Here is a 17,901-nt window from a genome sequence, read left to right on the forward strand (position 1 = left end):
CCCCCCCCCGTAATGCACATTAAAACTTCAATTTTATCACAACAAAATATTGCATTATCGATTCGCATTTACTTGTGAAAATTTTATATTTTGTTACCAGTTTTGTTCAGAATTACGAATTGCGGATAAAAATTACAACAAAAGTCAAAGAATTGTCAAAACTATGAACTTGTTTCCTTTGAACTTCATGTTTTATGCCTATTGAACCCGCCTTTAATTACTGCGACTTGTTAGCTCCTGCTAGCTACACTTCACCGAGAAATTTAATACTTAAATTAATTGAAGGTTGTTTTCTTCTTCCTTTGTTTTTTTCTTTTTATTCAACGAATCGTAATTAACTAGAAAGACATTATATAATGGATTGTGTTTTTTATTTTGTTTTAGTCAAAATGCCGATCGACTTATACTATGTTCCCGGAAGCGCACCTTGCCGTGGTGTGCAGCTCGCTGCCGCACTGGTCGGAGTTGAGCTTAACTTGAAGCACACAGACCTGATGAAGGGAGAACATATGACTCCAGAATTCATAAAAGTAAGGAGTATTTTATTATACCCTTTATTTTTCTACCTTTTTTGGATGTATAGGAGGCAAATATTTTCATATTTCTATTTGCTTGCTTGCCTATCGTTTATATATTGCTTTAAAATAATGGAACTCCGGTAATCAGAATTAACTTTCATATCCTTATAATTTTTTGTACGATAAGTATCTTGATTTATTTTGCGAGGAAAGATCTGTACTTTTGGTACGGATGCCTGTCATTCTTAACACGTTCAATCTCGTATAATACTGTGTAACACCTCTGTTGTGAAATAGTTGCTTCAGGCGCCGCCGCACGCACGGCGCGGCAGGCGGGCGGTCAGCGCAAAACGCGCATTGGCGCCTACAAACCTAAGTGGATACTTCAAGCAGTGTGCAATGCAAGAAGTATCCACTTAGGTTTGTACGCGCCGCGCGAGTGAGCCTCTCACGCTGGTAGCACGCCGCTCCGCTCTGTTAGGCTCTAATATTTAACTCGCATTGTCAGCGTTTTTTAACTGATGATTTTGAAATGTTTGCACACTCTGCATTGATTATTCTCGTTTAAATTGATGAAAAAACAAGCTGCTGGTTCCAACACTACTGTGTTGGAGAGCTCGCCTTTGGGAAACTATTAACAACTATTAATGCTTTTTTCTGAAATTGTATAGTATTAAATGAATCTTTACCCAATTATCAGAGGTTACATGCCGATGCAAAATGTTATGACGTAATTTCATATGACAAATTTTTCACATTTCAATAAATAAAGAGAAATAAAGAGAGAGAAATGGAATTATCTTTTATGAATGTGATTTTGCGGCAAATGTTGCAATGGCTATTTTTGCCATCGCATTTTTGTTTCTGGCTTTCATCGTTGATAAGCTTTTTCTTAACTTGTCAACAATGTAATGAAACCATATGATTTAATTTTAATTTTTTTTTTTTAAATCAAGTCGCCAACTTGAATTAAGGTTATACTTTGTTAAGCTGGCAGTCTGAAATTCTGAATTTTTATCGGCACAGAGTTCAAAGAAACTATAATTTAGCACGGTTTGGAGGAACGTTTCTGCCATAATTCTTACACAATACTTATGGTATACACTAAGAGCTGAAAAGGAATTCACTTGAATTTTAGCGTGGAGCTCGAGAGACCACTTCAAGCCTTTGTATGCGAGTGGCTCAATGGAGCACATCACGCCTTTGTAGGTATGGGGTGGCTCAATGGAGCACCTCGCGCACTATAAATAGCACGGAGCTCGAAAGAGCACTTCATGCATCTGTATTTTAAGGTTAAAACGAACTCTAAAGAAACTCAATGCGAGGCTCAAACGAATTCTCAAGCATTCTAAATGCGAGGCTCAAACGAATTCCCAAGCATTCTTGATGCGAGGGGCTCAAACGAATCCTAAAGCATTCTTAATATGAGGTTTAAACAAACTCTGAAAGGATCCCAATGCGAGTCTCAACCGAGCTCTCAAGCATGCAATTATTTTGAGGTTAATTAACCTTCTATGGTACCAATAACGGCAATCTTAAGGATTATCCATTAATTATGCGCAAATCTCAATCTTAGTCTTAGTAACTTAAAATTAATTGAACAAATTATTAAATCACGTCGAGGTCACCATGTTTTTTATTTTAAGAAATAATAACAATTGCAAGTACAACTGCACACAAAAACTGCATTGAAAAGATAAGAGGATGATAACATACAATTAGGTTATTTGATATAAAACCATAGCAACATGCTATGATATGCTCGGCCACTGGAAAGTGCTGCTCTCTAGTGTAGCAAACGAGGAACAATTAATCCTCAGTTGAATGAGGGAACGGAAATGTTCGACGGAGGAAAACTGTAACCCGCGAAAATTCAACTTTTAGACCTTGAAATCAATGGGATTTTGGCCGTTCCTCCGACGGCAACGAGAACCATCCATTCGTCGCCACGGACACTACCAATGCTAAAAGAAATCGATCGCAAAGAGCTCTCCCGAGTGGGCGAGCTCAAAAAATGTATCAATTTATCAAAGGAGAGTGATAATATTATGTAGGCTTCTGTAGTAGAGCTATCAAATCATAATGTGCGAACTTTCGTTACTGAGTTTTGGATGATTCTCCACGAATTACACTTTTCAATTTTCTGTTTCAGATGAACCCACAACACACAGTTCCTACCATTGATGACAATGGATTCTACCTCCATGAAAGGTAAATACACGGAATAAGTATAATTTGCTTAGTGTGTGGAGATAAAAACAATTAGGTACCTCCAGCTTTGGGTGATTTCGCAAGTCGGCAACACTGTTTTTCCTCAGTTTACATCATTGGTGAATCCAGAAAATCGGCAACATTGTTTTTCTCCATTTAAACCTATGGAAATGTATCGAATCACGGAGGGGCTAGGTGCTTCGACAAGAATCGATTATTTAACATAGGTTCAAATGGAGGGAATCCGGTGTTGCGCAATTGCTGGATAAATCCATTGAAAATCTCGATTGTTTTACATAGATTTAAACGGAGGAAAAACAGTGTTGCCAACTTTCAAGAATCGCCATTATCTAAGGCGCGTGTCATTAATCACGTCTAGAACCGTTAATCTGTACTTGAGAAAGTTTAAATCAGTCTTGTAAATCAAAGTCGAGAAACTACTTAAAATTATCCTGATGAATTGTCCAATGTTTCTCTTATCAGAAGAGAAAGATAATGAAATTCAATGAAAATAAATACAAATACTACCACTCACTTCATTTACAGAGGAAAGAATAAATAAAAAGAAAGCGAGCCGTGAGTCTCCAGTATTCAGTCAGTATCCTTGCATAAAAGTAAATATTGAAGATAAAAGTCATGTGGCGCCAATTTTTTCACCTTCAAGTGCGCAATTTGTTTGCGTTTTATGGTCTAGTTGCATACAGAAATACTTGAAAACTATGAGACTTTTTCTGCTCTTAATTCAAAGAAACTCTTGTTACAACAACTGCATGTTGCGGAGCATTATCATTCGATATATTGAAAGCGAGTGTTTTATTTTCCCATTGGAGTTTAAACCTATTTGAAAAGAGTAGCCTCACACACAGAATCATATCACATAAATAGTGATGAAAATGTTGTGCTTTTTTTGTGGATATGAATAATCTTCATTCCACAAAACCGATTGCGGTGAACGCACGGGTCGTAAGACGGGATGTTGGAGTTTTTTAGCCAACGTGCGTAAAAAGTTCAGCTTAAAGCTAAAATCTCATTAGAGAGGGAAAAAGCTCACACACAAGCACTATTTTCCCTCAAAGAGATATCGACGGTGAAACTACCAGACCACGTATCTCGTTTGCGGTGTTTAAAAATCTCCACTCACATTTTATTTTTTTGAAGAAGATCAAATCAATATCATTCCTTACAATTTTCACAGATTTTTCTCCGCACCAAGAGGAAAAATCACGGAAGTTTTCACGAATTGACGTTGAGCAGTTTTCTATTTAAAAAATAAAGTATGGCAGGAAGTCTGCGACGTCGCAAACCGAGATACGTGGTTTGGTAGTTTCACCGTCGATATGCTGTTTGGAGCAACACTAGTTACGTCCATTCAGGAAGGCAACTGCAGACGCGTTTCGGCCTTGTTGGGTCAATCCTCAGTGCAGCGTAGCCGCCTCTGAGCCTGAGCCTCCCTCTCTAATGAGATTTCAGCTTTAAGCTGAACTTTTTAGGCACGTTGGCTAAAAAACTCCAACATCCAATCTTCATTACATTTTGTGGGAAAAAACTGCAAATAAATACGAGTAACCACTTGTGAGTGATGACAGCATTGTTCCACTGAGTCTCTATCATTTTCGGTTTGATTTTCATCAGTTAGGTCAGTTACTACTGATGTATGCCATATATTTCAGAAAGTCACATGTTGTAAATTAAATTAAAAAAAAAAAAAATCTTCCATGAATTCAAATTTTTTAGCCCAAGTTGTTCGCTTCTCCGCGAATATTTCACTTTTTTAAGAAAATTAGAAAAGAAACCTGAAATTAATTTTCTTTTTCATTTTTGTTTTAGCCGAGCCATCATCACTTACTTATTTAACAAATATGGCAAGGAAGACTCTCAATACCCTAAGGATGCCGAAAAACGAGCAATTGTAGACCAAAGATTGTACTTCGATATGGGAACACTCTACCAGCGGTTCGGTGACTACTTCGTGAGTATTTTCTTGAATCATGTACGGTATTTTTCGGTGAAATGACGCGTTCCGAGTGATTTATCTTTGAAAAAATGCATTTTAAATTGCCATATGACCAAAAATTTCAATTGTTTCTTAAAAAGTTGAAAATAGGGCTTACCTAAATTATTTAGCATTTTACTTAAATATCGATGGGTAAAGTAGGAAACCACGTATCTGTATATGCGACGTTGCACACTTCCAGTTATATTTTATTATTTCTTTGAAAATACTAGTTGTCGTAATTTCTTGAAAACTTCCTTAATTTTTCTTCTCTATTTGTAGCGCAAAGAAAATATGGCAAAACAACTGTTTCCGTAGTTGCAATGAATCCAATCTTTCACTGTGTGATTTAAATACGGCACTAGTAAATATGTCTGGGGACAAGCGAAATATCTCTGGACCAGCCGGTATTTTAACTGCAACAGTTTGAAAATGCTGCTAACGGATGAGAGGAACTTCTCATTGTGTTTTCCACTGGTTCTTACGTCCAGTATTTGCATGTATTGCACCGACTGATTGTGAGACTTTTTCATTGTTATGCCAAAGATAAACTTTTGAAAATTGCTGCATAAGCGTCGATATTTTTTTGATTATGAACAGAGTAAAACTCCTCAAATTTCAAATCGTTGTGTTTCATCACCTGAAGACCTGCACTTGTAATAATTGTTTGTTGTAACCAAATTTCAGTACCCGACCATTTTTGGAGGACAACCAGCTGACCCAGAGAAGTTGAAGAAATTGGAGGAAGCTTTAGGATATTTCGACAAGATGTTGGAGGGATCAGAATACGCCGCTGGCAGTTCCATCACTTTGGCCGATGCCTCTTTGGCTGCATCTATCTCAACTATCGATGTAATTGCATTTTAATGTCTTATTTTACCTCCCCTCCCAATACCCCTGTAGATACTGCTCAAAATCAAAAGAAAAGAAGCCCCTTTAAAATTTTACAAACCAAGAAACTCAATTTATTTTTGTTTGTTGAATTGGGGAGATTTTTAAATAAATAAATCTCTCAAAATAATAAAATGGATTCATCCAAATTAAATTATTCAAATATGAAATAAAATTAATAACTTACTAGATAACAGCGTAAAATTTTTGAGAAGATCTCATTCAAAAAATAAACTACGATCTCGATAATGGATTAAGAATAACCAGTATTGGACAATACTAGAATTATAAGCAGTATTGGAATTTGAAACTCTGGACCCATGATCCACCTCTGTTTTCGTCTTTATTTTCTCTGAAAGAAAACTGGCCTTTTTTTAAGAATATTCACAGGTAATATCAATGAGATACGTTGATTCATTTGCTTTTTTTTAAAAAAAAATCGGAGCTTTTGAAACGCTGTCATGGCGGTCCCGGTGATATGCATTTTCTGACTATAATTACGTGTAATTCATAATGATAACACCGTATTTAATTTGAAAATGAATCAAACACCACACAGACTTTCCCTTTTTTTCTTCCTTTGAGGCAATTTTTCAATCGGTTTCGCATTTTCTAAGACCACTTGAAGCATCGCTTGCATGCTGAGTGCTGAGATATTTCACAAAAATGACAGTTCTCGTGCAATTTTTTATACTAATACACGTTTAACGAGGATTGCAGTTCTAATATTCCTGTTTTGTTTGTTACAGGTTGTTGGCATTGTTGATCTCAGCAAATACCAGAACATTACCAGTTGGTTCAACAAATGTAAGGCTGCACTGCCCGATTACGAGGAAGCAAACAACAAAGGTGCTCTTGCTTTCAAAGCATTGACTGACCACTTATCTAAGAAAGCATAAGATATTCTCTCAAGTTCCCACCTGTAAATTAATTGAGTCTCTCTAATGATTATTTCTGCGAAATTTCAGACTTTTGATTTTTCGATTTGTTAAGTATTTTTTTCTCGTGAAAATTTTTTACATGATGTTTCTGAAAGTTCAAATTTTTTATTATTTTTTCTGAGTAGTGAAACAACTATTTATTTATTTTCATCTCCAAAACTCAAGTTAACGAGGAACCGACATCTTTCTGCGTGTGTTCTCTTTGTTTACTACATTCATTATTTCTAATAAATATTATCTCACTCAGTATTTTTGCTTGTAAACCAAATGGGTATAATTTATATATTGTGCGACAATATGAATTGTTAAAATCGTATACAACTTTTTTACCATCTGGTTCTTTTAATTTTTTAATAAAATATTTTAGCACGGTACATAATTGTCTGCATAATCCTCGTCTTGAATCCTAATCGTTGATTTCTCATTCTGTTCTGCATCAGAAAAACCAATAATTTGGCAACCAACCCATTTATCAATTTTTTTTTATTCTATCTCCCAGTAAAGAAGCATCAGATATAGTACTACCTCAGATTAAAGTGGTTAATCTTATTTTCTGAAAACCTCATTCTCAACAATCACGACTTTTCGCAAGTAAACAATTCTTTCGGATTGTTGCTCTTGATGTTGTATAAAGTCTCAATTGGCCATATATAGAAATGTCTATAACTGCTCAAAGCAAAGGCCACTCACATACATACGAAACATTTTGAGTATTGTAGGTACTTCAATGTATGACACAAATCCTAAGAATAATCCCTTATCTCATTTCATATTACATCATTTAACTGGAGATCAATTGATATCACTTCGTAAAAACTCGATCGTCCGTCCTCTATTACAAGTGACAACAAACTAGTATGCCTTGCATATCGCTATAGCGAAACTGGAAAAAAGCGTATCTTGTTTGCGATGTTTCAAAAAATCTATTTATTTATTTATTTATAGTTCATGTACATAAATGCCACACGTTGTGGCTATAATACTTGTCAACCCACCCCCCCCTAAATATTACACATTAATATAATATAGGTACGTAAGAACACAGGGAAGCATTAAGAATATTACAAAATTTTACAAAATAAAATAAAAGGTATAGTAAATTACAGTTAAATGTTATTACAAAAATAATTTAAGGAATAAAAAGCCTTGCCAACTAGTAAGGCTTCTAGACCAGCCATGAACTCTCTTACTTCCCATTTCAGAAGAGCTTTTCTCATGTTCAAGGGAAGGTTGTTGAACAACCCCATCTACTCCCATTTATTTCGTCAAAGAGGAACAAGCAAGCCCTATTGCTCGAAAAAAGGGTGGCGATTGCTCAAGTAGCTTTTTTCAGCGGAAAAATCGCGAAGTTTTGAAAAAAAAATCGGGATATTACTTTTTAGTTGCGATTTTTTCACGAGTATTTGGCGATATAATTGCTAAGATCATCAACATTCGAGCGATTATCTTATCGCTATTTTATCCCTTTAAAATCGCGTTCGATGAAATCGAACTTGTATCTTAATTTATCACGATATTTTGTTTGAAGGTATTGCGATGAACTGCCGTCGATATAATCGCAAATTCACGCGATGGAATCGCAATATATCGTTATTTTTTATCCGATAATATTACTTTAAATGGGCGTCGATAAAGTCGCGATCATTTTTACTTGGGAGGGGCCGTTGTTGTATCCTTGGTGAAGGGGAGCTTCACACGGGGGGGAGGGGGGAGTCTCTTACGTCAAGAGTCCAGATTCTTAAAAAATGTGTCAATGAAACATACTCTTAACCCAATTTGATCGTTTGCTTAAATCAAGAGCCAAGCGCCTGCCAAGCCCCTTAATTTAAGTGGATTTTCTTTCACCTCGCACAAAAATCCGATTGCATCAAGAGTGTTTTTTCTTGTCCAATTTTCAGCAGCTCTGAGAGTCTGGACCCTGGATCCAAGAGACTTATTTTTTGGCGATAGACCCCCCCCCCCCCTGAAATCTGACTACTACGCTGAAATTACGATCTGAACATATGATCTTCACAAAGAAACATAATTTAGGCAATACAACTCTTGCCATGTACCTAGAGGTTGCCTAAACATGTGTCTGAAGGCGTTTTTCAGCAAATTTGCATGGTATCCATCACGTCATGACGCTTTAAACTGTACCATTCAGTGCGTGCTTGCTACCCTTCCTTTTCATTTTAGGGACGCCTAACCGGGAAGTTTTCTTAAAATGAAGTCGAGTTTTTCTAGAAAGATAAATTATAACAAGACGTCTTCAGCATCGCAAACCAAGATACGCGTTTTTGCAAATTCACCGTCGATATGCAAGCATTTTCCTCCACATCAAAGCTGTCATTCATTCAGACAACTCGATATGATGGGCTCGGAGGACAAGATACATAATTTCAGTTTTTGAAGAAATTGAGATAATAATGATTTCAAGTAAAACTAGTCTTAATGCAAATTCTGTGAAAAGTTCGCTTCCAAATTCAAATTTTTAAGCATCAAAAAGAAGGTCTGAATTTTCTCTCCGCCATAAGGATCATTGTAATTTCGAAACTTCAAACACGTATTTCTCGAAATAGCAAAAACTGCACTTATGCGCCTTGCCCTCCAAACCGCACATACCCTCTTTTGAATAAGTGACGCACCAGTCTCTCGTGACCTGTCACTTTTAACATAATTTTAAGAGCCGACCACTATGGAGTCATCTTCAATAATACCGACTGGCCTTGAATGAAGTCTTCATCGTTGCTAGAAGTGGCAGATGAGCGGGGACAGGAGGTCTGGTTGAAACCTGCGATGATCACTTTAAAATACAACGACGTGATAATCAAATCGACTCAAGCGAGTCAGCGTGCCAGTACTCGTTTATAATTCGCCAGTGTAGGACTGTGTCCGACCTCCTCTTGCTATCGTGCGTGCGTTTGTTTGGTTCATTCACTTCATTCTTTTGTCTAATTGTTCATCCTCTCATCCAAAAAGGTGCGTACAACGTGTATACAGAATTCCTCACTGGAGTTAGAAAGATAGTCACACGATTATATAATCAAGAAGCCCCGTATACCGTAACATTGTATCTTTATCGCGCGTTTACTGGGATATTTTCTATACTTCGAAAATATTTTCAAAATTCTGTTAAAAAATGCCCAGTCTTTTTTACTCAAACAAATTAAAGTTAAATTTTTTACCCTATAGTTGCAAGTGCTCTTTCCAGAAGTATTATCTCTTAAGATAAGATGATTTTTAAAGAAAGGAGATTGCACTACCTGCAAAATAAAAACTTCATTGCTTGGTGCAGATAAGGGGGCCTTACAACTCATTTATAAGCTCATAAGGTATTTCTGTAAACAAAATTTTTACTTTTTATCGGTTTGTGAGCCTGTCATGTTTACATTGATATTCTGATAAGTTGAAGTATTCAAAACACTATTGATTACCAGATTATTAACAGATTCATTTTTCACTCTATTTTCCTTCTTAGGGGTTTTATTATAGGGGTTTTCGTAACAAATATCGAGCTCTTGTTTTATTAAGGCGCGGTTCTACTGACTCTGGATAAATTCAACCCCTTGACAAAACGAAACCTGACATGTTGTTTTGGCGGATTTAAGGACCTGATGTCAACATTTTGAGCCACAATCAAGGGTTGTACTCAAAGTATAGGGCAATTAGCAAGAGTTTAAACAAATATTAAGAGATCCTAGAACTGGGGCTGAAGAAATTAACGACTTTCCCGAGAGTAAATCATCAAATTATTTTAGAATGTATTATCAATGATCGGGTATGATTTTGATACCGTACAGGGGCCGTTCATAAAATATTTAACGCTTTAGAGGGTGTGAGGAGGGCGAAGAGAGCGTAACGCCGTTTGGTTTTTTCAGTCAAAGGATAGAGATCTACGTCACCGAAGCATTAACGGGGAAAAAGGGTGGATCAAAGATTCCGAAATTTAGCGTTTAGTATTTTATAAACTGTATGAGAGTATTTCATGCACTGTTACATCACTGTTTCGCAAATACAAGAAAAAGAAAAATGAAACAATAAAAGAGACGATACGCGCACTGAGAGTGATCATGTTACGCCCCAGGTCTCTTATTACTCAAAGGAATGTCTTGACTATGGAGCACTGAAGTCGTCATTTTCCTCACGAAAGAACGTAAGTACATTCCAAGGTTGCCAAATTTCCTTCCACCGGTTGCATTTTTACCAAATTAATTTTGGGAATTTCCAACTGAAAATTTCACTGATTTTTCTTCTGATCCCATGCAAAAATCAGGAAACTTTGGACAAAAATTATACAGGTAGGCATATTCTTCCAAAAAAAAATTAATTGTTACAGTTGAAATTTTGCAACCTTGAAGTGGAATTGCGTTTCTTCGTTCGGGAGACGGCGAAGTCTAATAAAACTTAAGCTCGGGTATCTCAGCCAGGTATGGTGATCGTCAGGATATGGAAAGTAATAATTGCTTTTTCCATAAAAAATTCAGTCATTGGTAGTCTCCATGACATGACGTCCTTCTTGAATGAATGACTAAAGCGTCGAATAACCGTTTTATATTCAGCATTAACGATCTGCTGCTAATCTACATAAATGTTCGTTACTTTAATTATAATTTCACTTAAGTCTTTGGCTCTCGGTTAAATCTTTCTCCTCGGTTACGAGCTATGTAAAATCAAATCGAAGCCCAAATCAATGGGTAATGACGTAAAAGTAGTCGAGAATTCTATATATGAGCCAATCAACCGAATATACCTGCAATTTTCATTAGGGTGGAGCGAAAATTTTACTTCAGTGTCAATGTCATTCTCTGCTTTGTTAGGAGTTTTCGAGAATTAGTTTCAATCTTTATTTTCTTTCAGCGCACACAATGACCGTAGACATATATCACATCGGTCCGAGTCCACCATGCCGTGCTGTCCGATTGGCTGCAAAACTTATCGGCGTCGATGTGAACCTTAAAGTCATCGATATCACGAAAGGAGAACAAATGACCCCAGAATTTTTAAAAGTAAGTACACAAGTATTGTTACTCAGAAATTTTGACTGCAAAAGTGTGCTTTTTTCTCTCTTTTTTCCTTTTTTAGAAATATGTACTTTTATCAGTCAATTTAACGATCCTTGATGTATTTACGGAAGAAGTATTTTTCTTGGAACATTTTCCAATAAGAGGATCGATGATGCACAACACCAAAAAAAAGAAGAAAATTATTCGCATTTTAACTCATCTAAATTAAATTTTACATTTTTATTTCATTCTTTCTTTTGCTTGCAGTTAAATCCACAACACACTGTTCCCGTCATGGATGACAATGGATTCATTCTAACAGAGAGGTATAATAGTGCGTTTTTTTTTATTTTTCCCGAAGCATCCTTGATTAGTGTCTTTGTCTGTCTTTCATAAAATATCATTCTCTTTCAACACATCATGCAACTATTCGTGCCTGAGAGATGTATTCGTATCATAAAAGAGGAATTGACAGTGCTCTCTCATTTGAATCCCTACAGTATAACCTCCCGGTACAGATGAAGTGGTGACTGCCTGGAGGGTCAAAACGCCTTCATCTCCGCACGTATGCAACACGGACATCCGCAGAGCTCGAATAGTTGCATGCAGGCGTTATAGTGACATTCGTTTAGTCCTCATCGCGTGCGCCATTCACTGCGGGCGATTTTGCATGTTTCTCTTCTTTTAAACTTATTTCCAGCGTTGCCTATAATACCAATGATTGATAAATTACTGATTTTTAGAGCGATGCTGTCAATTTTACGAGAATTTTGTGGTTTTTTTTTAAAAAAAAAATGTGATACAACGTTGTCCTCCTGAAATATGCGCTGCGGCCCCTGAAGAACGACGAATGCGTCAGAGTCTACACGAATACATAAATAAAACCTATCAAGCGTGTATCCCAGCATTTTCGTTTTTTCGAAACAAGAAAGAAAAATCCAGTCAGAAATATACATCAACGTACGACTGTTCATGCGATAAAATTGTTAAAGAATGTATGCCAGTTACTTACAAGACGTTGAAAAGTTCGTGACTTCAAATGCGAGCTAAAAACTTTCAGAGCGTTTTGTTTTCGTAATTTGTAATTCGATAGTTTGGATTGCGTTTCAGTCGTGCCATCATGACATACTTAGCCAGCAAGTACGGAAAAGACGATTCTCTATACCCAAGGATCTTCAAAAAAAAGCAATTGTGGACCAGAGGTTGTTCTTTGATTTAGAAAGCTTATTCCAGCCTTTTAAGAATTATTTCGTAAGTATACCTGAATAATGCGGGACTCATTTTCTAAGCATGGAGAAAAAGTATACACATACTTTATCGGTGGATAGCTGTACCCCATGTAAAAATTAAAATTTGTTTCAAATTGTCTATCATACCTCCATTCACCTCCGTTGTCGATACGCCACTCAGCAACAGTGCCTATTATTGTCACAAGAAAGTGGTCAGTCCTAATCGTGATATAATTTTCCACTATTAGTAAACTATTACCTTTAAGTTTTTAGGCTGACTTGTTTTTAAATTTTGACCCGTAACATGAGCAATGAGCATGGGCATAAGAGTAGCGCAGTAAAGAAAATCTCTGGGGCATTCCTTCGAGTATTTTAGTTGTTGATCTTCTCCAGAAATGAGTGAAAGGAATCAAGATCAGATACCATTTTGGTGACAATACATCGTATGAGCTATTCATTTCCCCCACAAATGTGCGGCAAAAATCTCAGTGCAGCAAAAAAGCTTTTCCGGACTTAGAAAAAAATGTTATTGTGTGGCGTCGCAACCTGTGGGGATATTCCCTGGCATTTTCACTCGAGCTGCACTACGGTCAGAGCACCACCCTAGTTCACATCCAATAATTGTCTGCCTGTGCTTGCGATAATCGGGCCTAATTTATATGTTTATTTTCTATATTTTAATTCCTTTGTACATTTTTACGTTCACCCATTAGTGGCCGCTGGTTTTCAAAGTTGGTCCTCACGACGAAAAAAAATTTCAAGAGATCCCGAAGAACTTACCTGTTCTCGAAAAAATACTCGAAGAGTCAGAATTTGTTGCTGGAGACTGTATTACTGTAGCTGATGCCTCAATCGTTACCATCATCTCCAATTATGACGTACGTATGTTTGTTTAAAGATGAATATCACTTAGCACGCGATCTCATTTCTTTCCCTCCACGAGATGAATACGGCACAATATACCTACTCCCCCCTCTCCCTCTCTCTCTATAACAAATCGGCAAGTGACCAAACGATGTTTTGTAGCAATGAAAGTCATAGTAGATTCCAGGGAACAAAAAAATTCCTGCATGCTTGTGAATTATCCATTATGAATAATGTAGTTGTGGAGAGAAAGTGCTCATTCGTATATTAAGATTTAAGAGTGAATTCGAGGAGCGATTTAGGAATCACCACTCGTTATTGTAAATTCCGCAATGAGAAATTTGTCTCTGGTTAATGATAATACAACAAAACACCTTTAAAGTTTTATTTTAATGTACAATGAACAACACCATAGCATGGGTTTTGTTCTACCTTCCATTGGATTTTAATGCGTATCATATTTCTTGTTTAAATTCCAATTGTGAATACTACGGAAGTACAAATTTGGTCTCTCAGCATCGATTTTTTCAATGTTATATCCTCCTCCCCTCCCCCCTTCCCCCTCCCCCTTGCCCTTTCCGGCTTCCTTATTCCCCTCCCCCCAACCTTCCGCATGCTTTACGACTGAGAAAAAATTTCTAAAAATTACAAAAAATTCGTACACACCTAAAAGAATATACGTCAAAATTTTTTGAATACATTGCATGTATGCATTACTGTTTCCTCTTGGGAAAAAATTGGATTATTAAATAAGTTTACCTTTTACATTTTTTCTTTTGTTTTTACTCACCATATCCTATGAAATTTTATTCCAGATGGTCGGCGTTGACTTCAGCAAGTATCCTAACATCAGCCGTTGGTACGATAAGTGCAAAAAAGTCATACCAGATTATGATGAAATCAACCAAAAAGGAGCTGAAGACTTCAAAAAATTCTGGGAACATCTTAGGTCACTTTAAAAGCAACAGGCTTTGTTTTTTGTAAATTATTTTTGTTTAATTCATGTTCCTCTTCTCTCTCGTGCAATCTTTAATCTTAAAAGGTCAGAGGCACAGCAGTTTCTTGATAAGAGTTGGTATACGTTATTTTGGTATTTCAATTTGTTGAAACACAAAGCGACCAGTTTCGCAGCTTCTTTACACTTTTTTTTCTAAATATCAATAAATGACAAACACTGGATCGCGTAACGAAAAGGACATTGATGGCAACAATTAAATTTTACTCTCTCTCTTCTAATATATTTGCAATATTTAGTACCACCGTGTTATTTTAATCTTTCGAATTTTATTAAGTGAAATAGTAGCCTCGAAAAGGAAGATACTCCTAGTTACGATTCATTTGTCTAAAATTAAATAAAATGTATGTCATTTAAATGATTCATGTGTGTACTTTTTGTTTACGTGTTCTTAGATATGGTAGATTCTCATGTTTAATCTCTAAAAATGTCGCCCGAAATTTTAAAATATGGCGAAGGTTCAACGCACGAGTCAAGCATTGCAAGAGCTGAGAAAGATACCTCTAAAACTATTTTTAGGACCCAATCAGGTTCGAGGTGGATCCTCATCGTTTCGGACCAGTGGCGTGGCGTGCTTGCGTTATATCGATTGATATGCTACTCAAACCTATGAAAAAAGATCGATTACCAGGGTGTTCGCAGCGAACACCTTAGTAATCGATTTTTTACCATAGCTTCAAATGGCGAGATATCGATAATCGATCATTCACGCCACGCCACTGTTTCGGACGACTATTCAATAGTCGATCGAGCAATCGATACTTTGACTCAAAGTATTACCAGGCACCTCAGAATTCCTTTGATCTCGAAAAAATATTTAAATTTCAAATTTTTCAAATTTGATGACTTGGAGGCTTTTTGTCAATATTGAAATATCTAAAACGATCGTGAATGCCTCTGCGAGAGTTTCGTTGAGTGTGCTCGTTTTGCAAATAAACTTGCGGCTGGGACGAACCACTTCCAGCTACATGTAAATTTAAGTTTGACGAGTGCTGCGTATTACAATAAGCACATGGAGGGAAGCTTGGCCGATAATCGCTCTACTCGAGATTCAACGCGGGCACGAGGATGGGGTCCTTGCGAAAGAGTTGCAAGGACCTTGAAATGAATGGTGCCTCCAATTGGGGCCTCGCGAGAATTCAGCATGGGTCACTATGGTCAATTAAACAGGTTAGCTTATGTGAATATTTCACCGTGCCTTAAAATTTCCGCGAAACATGAGAGGGTTGTCAGATTTAAACATGAGTTTTTGATTTCGACAGTTGTTCTTGTATTGGTGTCCAGACAACGTTTCATCCATTGACTGACCATGGTGGCTCAATATACAACAGAACTCATCACCACCATTGGAACTGCTTGAGGTTTCAAATCATCGTTTCTCAAGCGGAGGGACATAAAACTTAATTAAAGTGACTAATTCAAAAAGTTCAATTTTTCACAAGAAGAAGACTGCATAATGTCGATACAAAGTTTTAATGATTATCGAGTGGAATCAAAGGAGAAATCCGTGATATTTTGGTTAGAAAATTCCAAAAATCTCCTGGTAAAAAGCCAGCTTATGGCTGAAAGTTTTTTAAGGCTAAGATAGTTATGTTCTTTCGTCTTGAAAACGACGAAATGAGTGTTGAAATAGCCTATCAAATGCAACCATAGGCGAACTTCGGATAAATATCTACGCAGCTGGTTATTGAAATTTCGATAATTTTAACGCGACGATTAAAATTGTAGGTTCTCTTTCATTTTAATTTTTAGTCAAAAATATTATATTTGGTAAACTCAGATGATTGTCCTTTCTCCAGAAAGATGACTTTTTGTTCGCTCATCGCCCCATCGCGAGCGCGTCTATTTGCTTGTCACAGTCGGTTTGATATTGTTGACTACAGTTTCCAAGGAAAAGCACTTTCCGGTGGGTCTGAAAACATTACATCTCTAATGGGACTCAATGAGGTGCTTTAGTTGGTGGTAGCACACACAGTCTGCCTCTCTTGTTGATTCTATTGGGAGCGGCCTCAGAGACAAAGCGACTCTTATCCATTCACAAAATAGCAAAGCACATTATTTGGTTCGAGTAGACACACAGTGGATCGAGCTAATAGAAGCAGTCGGGCTTGAAAATTTTCGCTAAAACTTCAAATTTTGGTGTTTATTTTGTCATAAATTCAATTTCACGAGGTGTTTCTGAAAGGAATTTCAGGAGAAAACCAACGAAACCACTCTTGAAATTTTTTGTTTCTTATTTTCGAAAATACTAACATTGGAAAAAAAAACGCATTGGATCTAGAGTCCAGACTCTTAAAAACAACGACAAAAAAAATTTCTCTTGATTCAATCGGATTTTTGCTTAAATCAAGAACCAAGCTGCTTAATTTGAGCGGATTTCCTTTTGATTTAAGCTTAAATCTGATCGAATCAAGAGTATTTTTTCTTGTCAATGTTTTCAAGAGACCGGACTCTAGATCCAATGTGTGTTTTTTTTTCCAGTGAACTGTCAAAGCTGCCCGGGTTTGTCCGAATATTCTCCTATTGACTCGATCCACTGTGCGGCATCTATCCCGGAGCATCTCACTTTAACCGCCATCACTTCAAGCTTATGCTTAGCCCATATTTTGCGCATTCGCAGCCATGACTGACGCACAACACTAAGCAATATCGTTTAAGACTGTAAGAAAAACTGCTTCTCGAAACGGCGAAGCACGATAGCCAGGATTGTGTCTCGAGGAAGGAGCAAGGCTTAGCTGGGTGAGGGAGGTCTCCCCCCCCTCCCCTCAGACTACATAGGGATCCGGGGGTCCTCCCTCGTAATTTTTTTAAGAATACCCTGTTTGGACCAATATTTGAATGATTTATTTTTTACACGATTTTTTAGTTTCTTAGGACACTGAATTCTTTTTCGTGAAACTAATGTAAGTCGACTAATTCGTATCATGCACAAAATTTGCCTTCAATTTGAGAATATGCAACTTCTACGACGATCGTATGTAATTCGTCATCGCTTGGGCTACAGTAATACAGCCTCAAAATTTTGTGCAAAAAACATTATGTGACGCAAATTTTAAAAGCGATCTCGAGTTGATAACTGAAGAAATTAAGGTTATGATATCAATAGGATATTTTTTAATTCCGAAGTAGAACGTATTCAGTTTTGCAGCACTGAGCCATCCTCGGCGTAAAGCTACAGAGAAGAAGCTGAACTAAAGTTAAAGACAAGGGATTCCACAACGCAAGCGTATAGGGGGACGTATTGTGAACAAGGG

The 17,901-nt window shown here is 36.9% G+C and overlaps 1 protein-coding gene across 1 annotated transcript; it reads left to right on the top strand.

Annotated features, from left to right (window-relative positions):
* The first annotated feature begins 351 nt into the window (after window positions 1–351).
* LOC109041942 (uncharacterized) lies at window positions 352–15,008 on the top strand. The gene is given in 12 exon segments (XM_019058463.2): window positions 352–530; window positions 2,671–2,729; window positions 4,557–4,698; window positions 5,410–5,574; window positions 6,363–6,510; window positions 9,303–9,515; window positions 11,394–11,542; window positions 11,807–11,865; window positions 12,650–12,705; window positions 12,708–12,790; window positions 13,482–13,646; window positions 14,448–15,008. Coding segments are annotated over 12 exon segments (1,557 nt in total). The 5' UTR covers window positions 352–356; the 3' UTR covers window positions 14,592–15,008.
* The last annotated feature ends 2,893 nt before the right edge of the window (window positions 15,009–17,901 follow it).

This window comes from Bemisia tabaci, chromosome 7 (assembly GCF_918797505.1).
Source record: "Bemisia tabaci chromosome 7, PGI_BMITA_v3".
NCBI classification, from domain to species: domain Eukaryota; kingdom Metazoa; phylum Arthropoda; class Insecta; order Hemiptera; family Aleyrodidae; genus Bemisia; species Bemisia tabaci.